Source organism: Podarcis cretensis (genome assembly GCF_951804945.1).
Source record: "Podarcis cretensis genome assembly, chromosome: 10".
NCBI classification, from domain to species: Eukaryota; Metazoa; Chordata; class Lepidosauria; order Squamata; family Lacertidae; genus Podarcis; species Podarcis cretensis.
In genome coordinates, this window is record NC_137179.1 from 55,454,090 (window position 1) to 55,468,778 (window position 14,689).

The 14,689-nt window shown below is 45.5% G+C and overlaps 1 protein-coding gene across 1 annotated transcript in view; it reads left to right on the forward strand.

The window, feature by feature from the left end:
* The window catches only part of TES (testin LIM domain protein), a 28,993-nt gene that overhangs the window by 12,626 nt on the left and 1,678 nt on the right, over nucleotides 1-14,689 (forward strand). Inside the window, exons 3-6 of the mRNA XM_079994356.1 lie at nucleotides 4,282-4,534; nucleotides 6,000-6,335; nucleotides 8,754-8,969; nucleotides 10,729-10,887. Of these exons, the coding sequence (XP_079850482.1) occupies nucleotides 4,282-4,534; nucleotides 6,000-6,335; nucleotides 8,754-8,969; nucleotides 10,729-10,887 (964 nt within the window). The remainder of the gene's footprint in view (nucleotides 1-4,281; nucleotides 4,535-5,999; nucleotides 6,336-8,753; nucleotides 8,970-10,728; nucleotides 10,888-14,689) is intronic.

Sequence of the window (14,689 nt, forward strand, 5' to 3'; positions counted from 1 at the left end):
TTTCCAAAGTGTGTGTGTGGAAGAACCATCTTTTATACAGGCACCAAATCCTTGTGATGTCTGAGACGTTACCTATGAACCCCATCTTCCAGTTAATTACAGCTTGTAAGCTATATTGTGGGACGCGGGTGGCACTGTGATCTAAATCACTGAGCCTAGGGCTTGCCGATCAGAAGGTCGGCGGTTCGAATCCCCGCGATGGGGTGCGCTCCCGTTGCTCGGTCCCAGCTCCTGCCAACCTAGCAGTCCGAAAGCACACCAGTACAAGTAGATAAATAGGTACCGCTCCAGCTGGAAGGTAAACGGCGTTTCCGTGCGCTGCTCTGGTTCACCAGAAGCGGCTTAGTCATGCTGGCCACATGACCCGGAAGCTGTACTTCAGCTCCCTCGGCCAACAAAGCAAGATGAGTGCCGCAACCCCAGAGTCATCCGCGACTGGACCTAACGGTCAGGGGTCCCTTTACCTTTAAGCTGTATTGTAAGCTTTATTACCATTAAGGATAAGAGGTAAGGGAGAATAATGAAAAAAGGAAATAAAATAGATTCCTTTCTAAATAACATACACTAGAAGAAGAAGAAGAGTTTGGATTTGATATCCCACTTTATCACTACCCAAAGGAGTCTCAAAGCGGCTAACAATCTCCTTTCCCTTCTTCCCCCACAACAAACACTCTGTGAGGTGAGTGGGGCTGAGAGACTTCAAAGAAGTGTGACTGGCCCAAGGTCACCCAGCAGCTGCATGTGGAGGAGCGGAGACGCGAACCCGGTTCCCCAGATTATGTGACTACCATTCTTAACCACTACACCACACTGGCTCTAGATGAACCTTTTTGTGGGTTAGTGCATCGTCATTATTACCACCAGTTCCATCTCTCAGGCGGGCACCACTGTCATTATAAGAAAACAAGGAAGGCATTCGTGGTGAGTTTCCACACCTCTTTTTCTAGAAAAACAGCACTGGTTACCACCACTGTTGTTACTGTCAGATTTTTCCAAAGTTGTTGAGCAGGGGGACCCCGTGGCAGAGGTATTATTAGTATATTAAATTTATATTTTGCCCTTCCTCCAGAAAGAAACCCAGGGTGGCAAACAACACCCGACAAAGCAATAAAAAATTTAAACAATTCCAATACAGGTGCAGGCTGTGGAAAAAGCCTGAACTAATGGAAGGCATGTTGGAAGAAGAAAGTCTTCAGTAGGTGCCAAAAAGAGAACAGAAGCAGGACCTGTTGAATATTGACAGGGAGGGAGTTCCTAAGGGTAGGTGTGAGAGCGCTAAAGGCCCGATTTGTATATTGTGTGGATGGTCCTCTTGATAAGATGGTACCTGCAAGAGGCCTTCACCTGCAGAGTGCAGTGATCAGCTGGGAATATAAGCAGTGAGATGATCTTTCAGGTCATCGCCATAATCATCATCTTCTTTTTCCTGATTGTTCCCAAGGTTTTTTTTTTTTTTTATCGGGGGGGGGGCACCCATTTCAGATTCACCATTCCTGTCCTCATCTTTTCCCCCTGTCTGGGCAACAGCAAGAAGTGTTCCCAAGTTGTCTGGGGAGCAGGGAGCACAGTGCAAAGGCAGAAACGTAATTATCATTTCCTCTAATTTTGAGACAGTCGCATTTATTAAGGTAAACTAATGGGTGGGGCCCTGAAAGGGCTGCACTAAGGGCCCCACAGACCATAAATCCACCGCTGAAGGTACATATTTTTAAAATACATGAATCAAGATTAGCATTATTCCAGCAGACTAAATAAACACAAGACTCCCTATTCAGATTAATAAAGCCGTTGGCTCGGAATTGTGATGATGGGAATTGGTGTGCATCCCACGTTGAGGTCTGCTGAATCTGCCACCATTCCCATTTCAAGATAAACTGTGGCCAGAAGGTTGGTGGTTCAAGTCCACCCAGGGCTGGCTGTGGCCAGGATTCCTGCATTGCAAGGATTGAGCTAGATGACCCTCAAACTCTACAATTCTATGGTTCTTCGTATATGTATTTATACATGACATATTTTTAAAAGAAGTTCTCTGTTAGCTTCTCTAAGTGTGAAGGTAGTTTGTCAGGAATTTCAGAATGACCCAACCTAGACTCCCCCCCCCCCCCGCAACCACCCCCCATAGGTAGATGACCCAGTGAATATATATGCACAAAAGTCTCTGAAAAGCTTTCTGCAAAACAAATATGCCTTTAGGGTCTGCAGTACAATTATGTTCTTTTCCACTAGATGGGAGTGTAACATCTGTGAGAATATAAAGCCAGCTGTGAGTGGAAATCTGTTACACTGGAGCATTCTTGACATACCTGCCGGAAAATTCATATTGCCACTATGTAAAAACTATGGCTATGATAGTCTCTTATTGCATGTGACCTTGGCACATCTAATGCAAGGTTCCGGATCATATTCTGCAGTAACATGAAGCAATTGGTTCAGACCCTACCCTCTGAAGCAGGAGAAAGCAAGTTTGTTCCATCTTCCATGTGACAACCCTTTAGATATTTGAACATGGCTATCATATCTCCTCTTAGTCTCCTTTTTACCAGGCTAAACATACCCAACTCCCTCAGCCGTTCCTCATAAAGCTTGGTTTATAGGCCCTTGGTTGTGCAACCATGCAGATTTCTTCCAGAGAGGCACAGTCCTGAGGGATAAACTTCCCACGTGATATGTCCATCTTGTATTGAAGCAGCAGACCACTGATCTATCCAGCTCAGTATTGTCTCTGAGTTATGACATGCCACACTAGTAATGTAAGAGCCAGAGAGATGTTGTGGTTAAAGTGCTGGACTAGAACCAGGGAAAGCCAGGATAGAATTGCCACTTGACCACAAAGTAAACTGGGTGGCCATGGCCCAGGCAGTCTCTCTGTGTCTTTGAGTGGTTGAGAGGCTAAATTGGGTGAAGATAGACCCACATGCAGCACCCTGAGGAAGTCAGAGGAAAGAAAGGTGTGGAGGCCATCAGGGTAGATCTCCAGGGCAGAAGTCCAGGGCCCCAAACACAGCAGGGTTGGGCTTCCCAAATATGTAGGTAAGTGAAGTACTGTGGACTATATGGAACTGGCGGAAATGACTGGCAGAATCTGAGACCAAGGAGAAGAGTTGGTGGAAGAAGATTGGAAGAAATTTAAAGTTTATCTACAGAAACATTGTAAAATTAAGGAATGTTAGAAGGATGTTGGAATGAAGCTATGTGGTTTCAGCGGAAATGTTATAAAGGATTAAGTAAAAATGGATTGGTAATTAGTGAAAGGGGAGAATGTAAAAATATAGTATATTAAGATAATTTTTTTTGGATAATAACAAGGATGGAAAGGATTTGCTGAAATATCTAATTGAACTAGAATACAAAAAAGGGAGGTGTGAGGAGGTCAAGGAAATAAGCAAAGGAAAGAAAGTTATGTAAAGGTTGGATTTGTGTGGGGTTTTTTCCTTTTTTTGTTTGTTTTTGTGTTCTGTTTGTTTAACCTTTTCTATTTTTCCTTTTGTAACCTTTAAAACTTTAATAAAATCTATAATAAAAAAGTGAAGTACTGTAGTGCATATTGTTCTATAAAGAGGCAGCAGCATAAGAGCATTCGGTCCATAGTCTTAAAACTAGAACTGCTACTGAATATAGGATATTAATCTGCCCCTTTTGCTCCCAGATTATTTACCGTATACTAAGGAGGGAAGAAGAAAATGTATTCATGAAAACAAAGGACAGCACACTGTTGAGCTGCTTGTTCACATCAATGTTACCAGAGTAATATTGACGCTGCTGCCCACCTTCCCAGAATGCTCTTCTGTCCCTCAGAGAAAAGGGCTATTTCCTAGAAAATGATACAGCAAAGGAATCTGTCGTATTCATCATGTGACTTCACTAAGCTCCATTTTCAGCAGGGAAGGGACAGTTGAGGCAATTACTTCTAAGCACAGACAGTGACCCAGTTTGCGCGTAGCACTCAGCCAAGAGAAGAGATTGCAGCCCTTTTGCTTCTCCTCACTGGTCTTGCTGCTTCTGTGAGCTAAGCCATGGTTTGGCTTAGCACATCATCAGAACCTGGGCTTGTGGTTTGTCTCGCTCCAGACAATTGTGAGCTGCAACCAAGGTCGGTTCTTTGTTTACAGCTCAGCATTTGCCTAGAGAAGCAAAGCAGCTGTGGTTTCCTCTCCTTGAGTCTACACTTTCACAGAATTATGGTTATGCCCTCCTGAATGATATCTATAGCAGGATATCACTCAGTTTCTGTTTACTTATATGAACATGGCCTAATCAGTGCTTTTTCTCTTGAATCACTAGGAAAATATGTCGAAACTGCAAGTGTGGGCAGGAGGAGCATGATGTTCCCACTAGTAACGAGGACGACCGCAAAGTGGGGAAGCTCTTTGAGGATACAAAATATACAACCCTCATTGCAAAGCTGAAATCAGATGGGATCCCTATGTACAAGCGCAATGTTATGATACTGACTAATCCAGTGGCTGCCAAGAAGAACGTGTCCATCAATACTGTGACTTACGAATGGGCACCTCCTGTTCAGAATCAAACCCTGGTGAGCTATCATGATACAGTCTTGGAAGCTTTTATGAAAACTAGATGATATCCTTTTAACCAGGGTTTCCCAAACTTAGGTCTCCAAATGTTTGTTTTTTTTTACTACGGCTCCCATCATCCCTAGTTAGCAGGAGCAGCGATCAGGGATGATGGGAATTGTAGTCCAAAAAACAGCTGGAGACCCAAGTTTGGGAAATCCTGCTTTAAACTGAAGGAGGGGTGGATTGGAGTGTATAGAACACCCAGGATTGGGGCCATATTTTGATGTAAAACAACAGGAAAATATAAATGGGATTATTATCTCAGTAACCCTGGTACCCCTCCAGTTCCAATCAGCCTTTGATAGCATTGCCAGTGGTCCAAGATGGGAAATGTAGTTCAGTGCCCCTGGACTCCTTCCCCGCTATAAGCCATGTAAACATAATGAAGTTGGGTCTGGTGGTCAACTCCCCTTGCAAGTCTCTGATTGCTATAAAATAGTCACACAATGGAAATAGGATGGTTGTGGAAGCAAGAGGGGTGAGGTGGAGGAAAGAGGTCGTGTTAATGGCTAGGATAAAGCATTGCATTAGAGATGTTCGCCACCACTTAGGATGATTTACGACTTCCCAGATGAGCCCTTTCAAGAATACTTCCAGAAACAGGACATAGCATTGGAAAACCTGCACAATTTATGTCATTGTTTAAAAGCTGAAGAAAAGCACTCAAGCTTGCACATTTCTGTTACTGTATATGGTCAGAACGAATTCAGAGCTGGGATCCAAGCGAAAAGCTCCCCTTGGTTTATTAATGGCTCATCGAGATGCGATAGTTGGATAGCCTTGTTGGGCTTCCCCACCCAGCCCAACCCGTGCATGTTTCAATCTTGAGTCAAGTTTATGTAGTGTCTTGCTGGCTGATCTAAAGCAGAAGGCTGGAGATGTGTGTGCAGCTTTGTAATCATAAGAGGGTTTTAGGGATTTTCAAGGGGGGGCGGGACTCCAGCTTGCAGAAGTAATTTTTCTCCAGTTTTTCATGTATATCTTGCAGTACCTTATTTCATTTTAAGTTATTTAAACAATCTAAAAAGCCTTCGATCTCAGTTCCAACCCTCACATGCTGGTTTCCCTCTGTGAGAAAGATTGCAATTAGCAATCTGAAAGCTCTTGCAATGTCAGGATCTGAAAAGATTCAGTGTTAGCTAAACATTGTTCAAGCTGTTACTGCAGCGGAGTAAATGGCTGGGGTTTTTTTGTTGAAAAGCATGTGCCTGCAGCTTCTGACTCTCAGTCCGAGTTACGTCCCTTCAGTTTCGCTGTCCACTTCTTGGTATCTGTTCGCGCTGAAGAGTAACAACTTCTGCTAAGCCCTGTTAATCTCCCCTTGGTTGCCTTCCTCCCCACTGCCGCCCTCCCCGTTTATAAAAGCAGGAATCCCAAGGGCATCTGATAAACTAATTCTTGCAATCCCTCTGGACTCTTTAGGCAAGACATTATATGCAGATGCTTCCCAAGGAGAAGCAACCCGTGGCTGGCTCGGAAGGTGCTCAGTACAGGAAGAAGCAGTTGGCCAAGCAGCTGCCCGCACACGATCAGGATCCGTCCAAATGCCACGAGCTGAGTCCTAACGAGGTGAAGCAGATGGAGCAGTTTGTGAAGAAATACAAGAACGAGGCGCTCGGGGTGGGAGATGTCAAGCTGCCGAGCGAAGTGGAAGGCAAAGCTGCCGGGAAGGATGTCCCTACTAATGGGGAGAGAGGCACCCCGGCCACCGTAGGAGCCATGGAAGACAAACTGGCTGGTCCAAAGGCATCCCAATATGTAAGTGGGCATATATGTCTATTTGTCTTCCTGTCTCTGTGTGTCTTGTGTGCTGCAAACAGGAGCAGAACTGTCGGTAAAGGGTAGCAAAACAATGGGGTTTTGTATTAGTTTAGCCTGGTATTTCACGCTGCAGCATCCTTTGCACAGGGTTTATTTATTAAGTATTTTAGTCTTTTTAAACTATTGACTGTTTCAGCCTGCTAAGAGCAACAGGGGCAGAAGGAAAAAGCCTCTGGGTCCTCCACTAAGGAAAACACAGTATGTGCTAAAAGGTGACTGTTCTGAGCCTTGGAGGTAACTCCTGGGTAAAAAAACATGGAAATCATAAAATTTGTAGCGTTGGAAGGGACTACAAGGGTCATCTAGTCCAGCCCCCTGCAATGCAGGAATCTTTTGCCCAACGTGGGGCTCGAACCCACAACCCTGAGATTAAGAGTCTCATCCTCTACCGACTTAGAAGCGTGGCATTCCCTAGCTGGGACAGACCTCAGACACCATCTAGGCCAGGGGTGGCTAACTGCAGCTCAGAAGCATGATTCCCCTCCACCCAGCAGCTTTTCCTCACCCCAGATGATTTTGGCAGTGGCTCCAAAAAGAAAAGAAAATGGAACCCAGCACAGGGTAGGCAAGCCAGTTTAAACCTGCCCATCCCCCTGTTGCTCATGGTGCGACTGGGGAGTGAGTGGTAATGCATGCACACACCTCTCAGCTGACCTGAGCACTGCACGTGCGCCTGTGTGCATTCAAGAGTGTGCAATAATAGTAATAATTTTCTTATTTATACCCCGCCCATCTGGCTGGGTAGTGACCATGCCTACTTTGGGCCACAGCCAACATGGGCGTGTGACCCTCGGAGGATTGGTCAAGGAAGAGTTCATCCCTTGGACCACAACAAGCCACCCTGATCTACTAGGCCCCACATCTCAGTGAAGGAATCTTGCAGTCACAGCATCCCAGAAAGGATGGAATCATAGAGTTGGGTCTCCCAAGGGTGCTCTAGTCTAACCCACTGCAATGTCCGACATCTGCTTAAATTTCTCCTGTGATGAAGGGCCCGCCATTTCCTGAACCAGCTGGGTTCTCTGTTGAACAGCTCTTCTCCTTGGGACGTTTCTTCTTAATACTTAGGCAAAGCTTGCCTAATTTCCACCCATGTGTTTTCTCCTTCAATCTGGAGCAAGTCTGCTCCATCATCTACATGACAGTCGTGCAGCTTCTACCGAGATCTAAAATGTTATATTTAGTACCTGCATGAAGATCAATATTTTTTGTCTCTTGGGATGGCCGGAGAGTCTTGCTATATTTAAACGAGAGCCATTAGTTCTTGGAAGAAGCAGTGTGTTGTGGGTTTCTTTTCAAGGTGAAAACTGACGAACCGTACAGAAAAGGAAAAAACTCCCAAGATGAAGAGGGAGGGACTCCTAAGTGGAAGCCGGCGGGGGGGGGGGGTGGAGATGGCATCCCCAATTAAGTTTAATGAGGAAAGGCCTCTGCTTGAAATCAAACTAATAAATACAAAGGCAGACATCTCATGGCTTCACTTACTGTTGGCAGAAAGTATTAAGCCATATAAACAGCATTGATCCACTTATTACTTATAAGACTAAGTTAGAAGTAGCTGCCTGTAAATACTCCACACTGCTGAGAAGACTCCACCCCCTCTGGACTGTATTTAAGCCAGGCAGTTGTGGTCTTTTGGAGTCCCAAAAGGCCAGCACTAGTATATCTAACCTTATATTTACGTATTTATTCTGGGGGCAGTTGGTTTTCATTTAGCGCTTTCCTTGTCATATATTAAGCATACAGTATTTCATTGCACTGTTTTACCTTGTTTGAATGTACTGATGTGTAAAATGCAAAGATGATTTCACAATGATGTGAAATTGATGTGAAGACACAAACTGTGTTGTGCATTTGGGTCCCCCCCCCAAATGTGTGTGTGTGTGTTTTAATAAGCCAATGTGGTTTTTTTGTGAGCTGCCTTGTGCACTGTTTTTGCTGTGGAAAGGCTGTGTGTAGATAAACTGAAGGCTTGTCTGATGGATCTGAGCAGTTTTCTGTTTGCCTTCACTGCTTCCCCTGGGAAAACCCACTTTTTAGCACTGAGTTGGAGCAAACATCAATCTGCAGAAATCTGAATTACATTTGCTCCGGTTTAGCAGTCAGGATTGGGTTTTCCCAGGGGGTAGGTAAAGGTAAAAGGTAAAGGACCCCTGGATGGTTAAGTCCAGTCGAAATTGACTATGGGGTGCTGCGCTCATCTCCACTTTCAGGCCAAGGGAGCCAGCATTTGTCTGCAGACAGCTTTCTGGATCATGTAACCAGCATAACTAAAGCGCTTCTGGCACAGTGGGGTAAGTGGAAGTCTGGATAAGCTCTATACATAAACTTTAAAATCCCTTGACCTCCTCGCAGTGCTGCTTCCGGTGCAAACTGAGCATGAAGGAAGGGGACCCGGCTGTCTACGCCGAGCGGGCCGGCTACGACAAACTCTGGCATCCGGCTTGTTTTGTCTGCTGCACCTGCGGTGAGCTCCTTGTGGATATGATCTACTTCTGGAAGAATGGGAAGCTGTACTGTGGCCGACACTACTGTGACAGTGAGAAGCCCCGCTGCGCTGGCTGCGATGAGGTAAGCAAGGTCCCCCTTCTGCTCTGCATCCATGGAAGTGGCCATGGAGAAAAGACATGCCTGTAAAGATTTGCTGCCTTTTGACCAGGCCAAGGGAAGGGCCATAGCTCACCGGGAGAGCATCTGCTTTCCACATGGGAAGTGCTAGGTTCAATCCCCGTCATCTCCAGGAAGAGCTGGGAGAAATCCCTGTCTGAAATCCTGTAGAAACCAGCGTTTCTCAAACTTGGGTCCCCAGCTCTTGTTGGACTACACCTCCCATCATCTGTGACCACTGGCGCTGCTAGCTAGGGATCATGGGAGTTGTAGTCCCAACAACCCAAGTTTGAGAAACACTGCTATAGATTATACTAGATAGACCAGTGTCCTGATTCTGTAGAACGCAGCTTCTTCCATTGCTGTCCATTTAGCCCAGCATTAGGATTTCACTAACAAGCAGGGCATGATGGTGAAAGGCAGCACCTGGCCCTAAAAAGTATACATCAGGGACATGACTCCATTACCCAAAGCAGAGAGGATGGGAAAGCCATCCATTCTTCTCCCGCTCTGGTTTTTAATCTGAGGGGAAATAAATTTGGCAGCTTCTAAAGCTGGCTTCTCCTTTTGAGGTTGGCTTGAATGAACCCCCAGATTTCTTTTCTGAGCTTTGCTCAGGAGCACTTTGCTAGCATCTCTTAGTCCTGAGCTGTGCAGGAGCTATAACTCCTTTTACCTGTAGCTCAGCTTGTGGGTCCTCCTGTCGAGGGTTTGCCACAACCCCTGGAGCCTCTTTCTTGGTGTCCCATTTGCACTGTTCGTACATGTCAGATGGTGTTGGTGGTTGCTCGTGAGTAACCAGGCAGGACTCCGACCTGTCTTTTACAGGTTTTATTGTGCAAACTATTTACAGTGCAGACCAACAAAGTTCATGTCCGTCTTAGTCACTTGCAGAATCCGGGAGTGGCTCCTTCCGGCTTCTCCCCCAACATAAGAACTTTGGTACCCCAAGCCTCCGCCTCCCCTCTTTGCGTTTCACCCCTCTGCGCAAGCTGGGCAATGGAAGGGGCGTGCGTCCCTCCTGCCCAGCCCAGCGAGCTCAACAGCGTCCTCGAGCCCTTTCCCTGCTTGGCTGGCCCCTTCCCTCTCTTCTCCACTGGAGGTGTGGCTTTTCCCACCACTGGAAGAGGAACTGTTCCTCAGGAACTTCGGAGGCTCTCTGTATCCCACTGGCCCCCCTGCCTCCCTCCCCTGTTCCGATGGCAGTCCCCTGACAGTACACTACCCTCATTTTCTCAATACCTGGAAGGCATTCATAAGGACGTAATATCCCTACTTCATCAGGCCAGAGGCCCATCTAGTCTAAGGTTACCAGATTTTTTTCAACGAATCCGGGGACACTTTTCAACTTCAATAGATTTTGTATAGGGACTGATTTGTAAATCCAGGGACTGTCCCCGGGAAACAGGGACGTCTGGTAACCTTAATCTAGTCCATCATCCTGTTCTCACAGAATACCCATGGGAAGCCCACAAGCCGTTCCTTTTTTCTCTGGGAGAGTCAAACCTCTGCTTTTTTGCATTCACTGCTTTTGACAGAGATCTCCAAGAGGCCCTGTTGAAAAGGGTGGGGAACGGAACGATGAATGCAACAGACTGAAATGCACAGTGGAGCTGTTTCATATGGCCGAAAGTGTGTGTTTCCTTAGCATTTAAAGCGTTCTAGAACAAAATGCCAGGGTGGTTGTATTGAATGTGTACCTCCCTTCCTTGTATCCCTTCAGCTTATATTCAGCAATGAGTACACCCAGGCCGAAGGTCAAAGCTGGCATCTGAAACACTTCTGCTGCTTTGACTGCGACTGTGTCTTGGCTGGGGAGATCTACGTCGTGGTAAACGAAAAGCCTGTCTGCAAACCGTGCTACGTGAAGAATCATGCCGTGGTAAGAGAGTCATGATTTGCCTGCAATGCATAACTACTACGTACAGTTATGTGCCCAGATGTGCTTTCCCATATCTTGCCTAGAACAGTGGTTTCTTAAAACACTGTTATCCATAACAAAAAACTGACCACCCAATGTTTTGTCTTTGTTATAGTGTTTCCTGTAAGCAATTCATTCACCATCAAGGTCTACTTCTCTTATCACATGTTTTGTTCAGCATCTACATGCAAACTCTTGGGAATGGCCAGCTTAGGCAAAAAGACTGGTAATATCAGGAATGTGCTGGTGACACACAGCTATTCCCGTTTGTTCCAGAGTAGGGGGGGGGGAGGGGAACTGAGATTACGCTAGTAAGGAAGGGAAGTTTGTATGAAGGTGCCCTATCCTCTTTTCAAGTAAAGATTTTGTGCATTGTCCTTGACCACTTTGAGCAGTTTGTGTAAACCATCCCTTTGCTTGACCAAAGTTGACCTTGCCACCGTGTCTCCTTCCCAGATCATTCCCATGAGATGTGGGGTTTTTTATGGCTCTTTTTATGAGCTTCCAGGGGTGCTCCTCCATCACTTACAATTTCTGTAGAATGCAGAAGTACTATTGCTAGTTTAGGCCAGTGGGACAGCATGATGTTCGTATTTCCCTCGATTCAAAGGAATCATTATTGACTTCCAGTGCTCTAACTGTACTAGATATCTGCATGTCGAACTTTGCTCTGGTGCCTGAATAAATGCAGACAGAAAACAACAGGGGCTGGGATTTAATTTCATTTGAATAGACCTAATGTACCTTGGGTATAAAACCCCTGGGGCAACTGTCCTTGTCTAATGCTTTCATAGAGCAGTGACTCTCCTACTATCTTCTAGACTGAAGTTTTTGTCAGTTTCACTGCATTGTCCAAAATCTTGGACAGCCGTTGTATTTCTTGTCCACACAGCACGACCACCAGGGGAGTATCTCAGTGTGCAGTCTTATAAATATTATTCTTTAAAATGCAGTGTCAAAGAATGAAATGTTTTTAAAACATTGTTTAGCATCTGCACCAGTTAGTCCAAAGTTAATTACTTCCTCATTCGGGTTCCTGGGTTTCCTTTGTTCTACTTACAATGTGGCTTTTTGTAGCTTTATTTGTTTATTTATTATTGTTCCTGTTTGGTTTTCCCTTCTCTTAATGAGTGTTTTCTGTCTGTAGTTTCGCTTAGCTTTTTTGTGTGTGCTTCTTAATCTGTAGTTCTTAAATTCAGCTTTCCCACTGATAGAGCAGTTATTCATCAGGACACTCTGTCTCCCCTCTTGTTCTGACCATTATCTGAAATGAACTGACTGGAAAACACTTCTTTGTGTTTCTTCAGGGCATCTATTTCTCCCCCCCCCCCCCCGAACTTTGGGAAAAAGTCTTACACTCACTGACTCACATTAAAATAGAGAAGTGCAGAATTTAAGAAGTTGCAAAAGGGGTGGCCTTGTTCTCGCAGTAGATGAAGCAGTGAGTGTACCACTGCAGGGGGAAGTTTGCATAAATGAATAACCCTCCATACAAAAACACAAGAAGCGCAAAGTCTTGCATGTATAAAACTAGCATGCCAGAGAGATGGGAGCTCTTTTGGGCACAATCATTCCATTTGTTGTTGTTTAGTCGTGTCCTACTCTTCGTGACCCCATGGACCAGAGCACGCCAGGCACTCCTGTCTTCCACAGCCTCCCACAGTTTGGTCAAACTCATGCTGGTAGCTCCGAGAACACTGTCCAACCATCTTGTCCTCTGTCGTCCCCTTCTCCTTGTGCCCTCCATCTTTCCCAACATCAGGGTCTTTTCCAGGGAGTCTTCTCTTCTCATGAGGTGCCAAAGTATTGGAGTCTCAGCTTCACGATCTGTCCTTCCAGTGAGCACTCAGGGCTAATTTTCTTCAGAATGGATAGGTTTGATCTTCTTGCAGTCCATGTGACTCTCAAGAGTCTCCTCCATCACCATACTTCAAAAGCATCAATTCTTCGTCGATCAGCCTTTTTTATGGTCCAGCTCTCACTTCCATACATCACTACTGGGAAAATCATAGCTTTTACTATATGGACCTTTGTTGGCAAAGGTCCGTATAGTAAAAGAAATCATTCCATGCTGATTAACAACTGCTTGGAAAGGAAGAGCAGGGTTGTTGAGACTTGGTGGGGGATATCCAATGAAGTAATACTCAAAACAGACCTACTGAAATTTATTAGACTAGTTACTTAAGTATATTGCTTTCTGTGGGTCAGATCTGAGCGTGACTAACATTGGCTATCACCCAGTATATATGTACAGATTTACCTGTAAGCAGAGATGAGATGGTTCAGTTGGTAGAGCATAAGACTCTTAATCTCAGGGGCCTGGGTTCAAGACCAAAGGTGGGGAGAAGGTTCCTGCGTTCCAGAGGGTTGGACTAGATGGCCCTCGTCCCTCCCAATTCTATGATTCTATGAGCAGGTGGTTCAACTCAGTCTGTAGACTATCAATATCTTTCTCTATGCTTTCATGATCCTTCAACGAGGCATCCATCCCTGTGACTTTTCAGTGTGCTTATTTTAGCACTGTTGGAATTTGCATCTCACGGCTCCTCACCTGTAGGATAGACAGGCTGGTTCATCAATCCGCAGTACAGTGTTCGCAGTTTGCACAATATCGCCACCAAGTGGAGGCCTGTGGAAAGCACTCAGTGTAGCGGCTCTTGCCACAAGGAAGAACAGGCCAGATCCACAGAATGGGCAAACAGTAGGCTTTGCCTTTTCTGCCTGCAGAGAATCCCTTTCTGCGAGGGAAAATCCAGTCCTCAGCCTTTGCCTTTTCTACATTCCACAGGCAATTTCAAGGCACAAAGGAGAAACCAAGGATGTTGAGTAATGTTGTCATCGTGATAAATTATGTTACAACTGAAGCAGTGTTAAAAACTCGGATATATAAGCTAGGCGCCAAATGACTCCTTAAACCAGGGTTACAGGATCCCTAGTTGTCATTTTGGGGCAAGACGACTCGAAAGTCATATTTTTCAATGCGACTTTTTGGTTCCTGAAAATCATTGTGATTGTGCAGATAAAATATAACAGGTAGGATTCTACAGGATGTGTTGCCAATCTGTGAAAACAGTCAAGGTTGAAGAAACCTCAGGCATGTACCTCTAGGTGGTGGAGGCACTATCCTGGCACCCGGGCATCTTTACTTGGTCACAAGTGGGCAATTTGTTGTCATTTAGTCGTGTCCGACACTTCGTGACCCCATGGACCAGAGCACGCCAGGCACTCCTGTCTTCCACTGCCTCCCGCAGTTTGGTCAATCTCATGTTAGTAGCTTCAAGGACACTGTCCAACCATCTCGTCCTCTACTGTCCCCTTCTCCTTGTGCCCTCCATCTTTCCCAACATCAGGGTCTTTTCCAGGAAGTCTTCTCTTCTCATGAGGTGGCCAAAGTATTGGAGCCTCAGCGTCACGATCTGTCCTTCCAGTGAGCACTCAGGGCTGATTTCCTTCAGAATGGAGAGGTTTGATCTTCTTGTTGTCCATGGGACTCTCAAGAGTCTCCTCCAGCACCATAATTCAAAAGCATCAATTCTTCGGTGATCTGCCTTCTTTATGGTCCAGCTCTCACTTCCATACATCACTACTGGGAAAACCAAGGCTTTAACTATACGGACCTTTGTTGGCAAGGTGATGTCTCTGCTTTTTAAGTGGCCGATAACCAGGTGCAAAATGCGCCTGGCGAATTTCAAACGCTGAGCCGAAGTCATAACATCTGTATTGAATATGCTGGGTTTCATTGTCTTATAAAGGTGGAAACAAA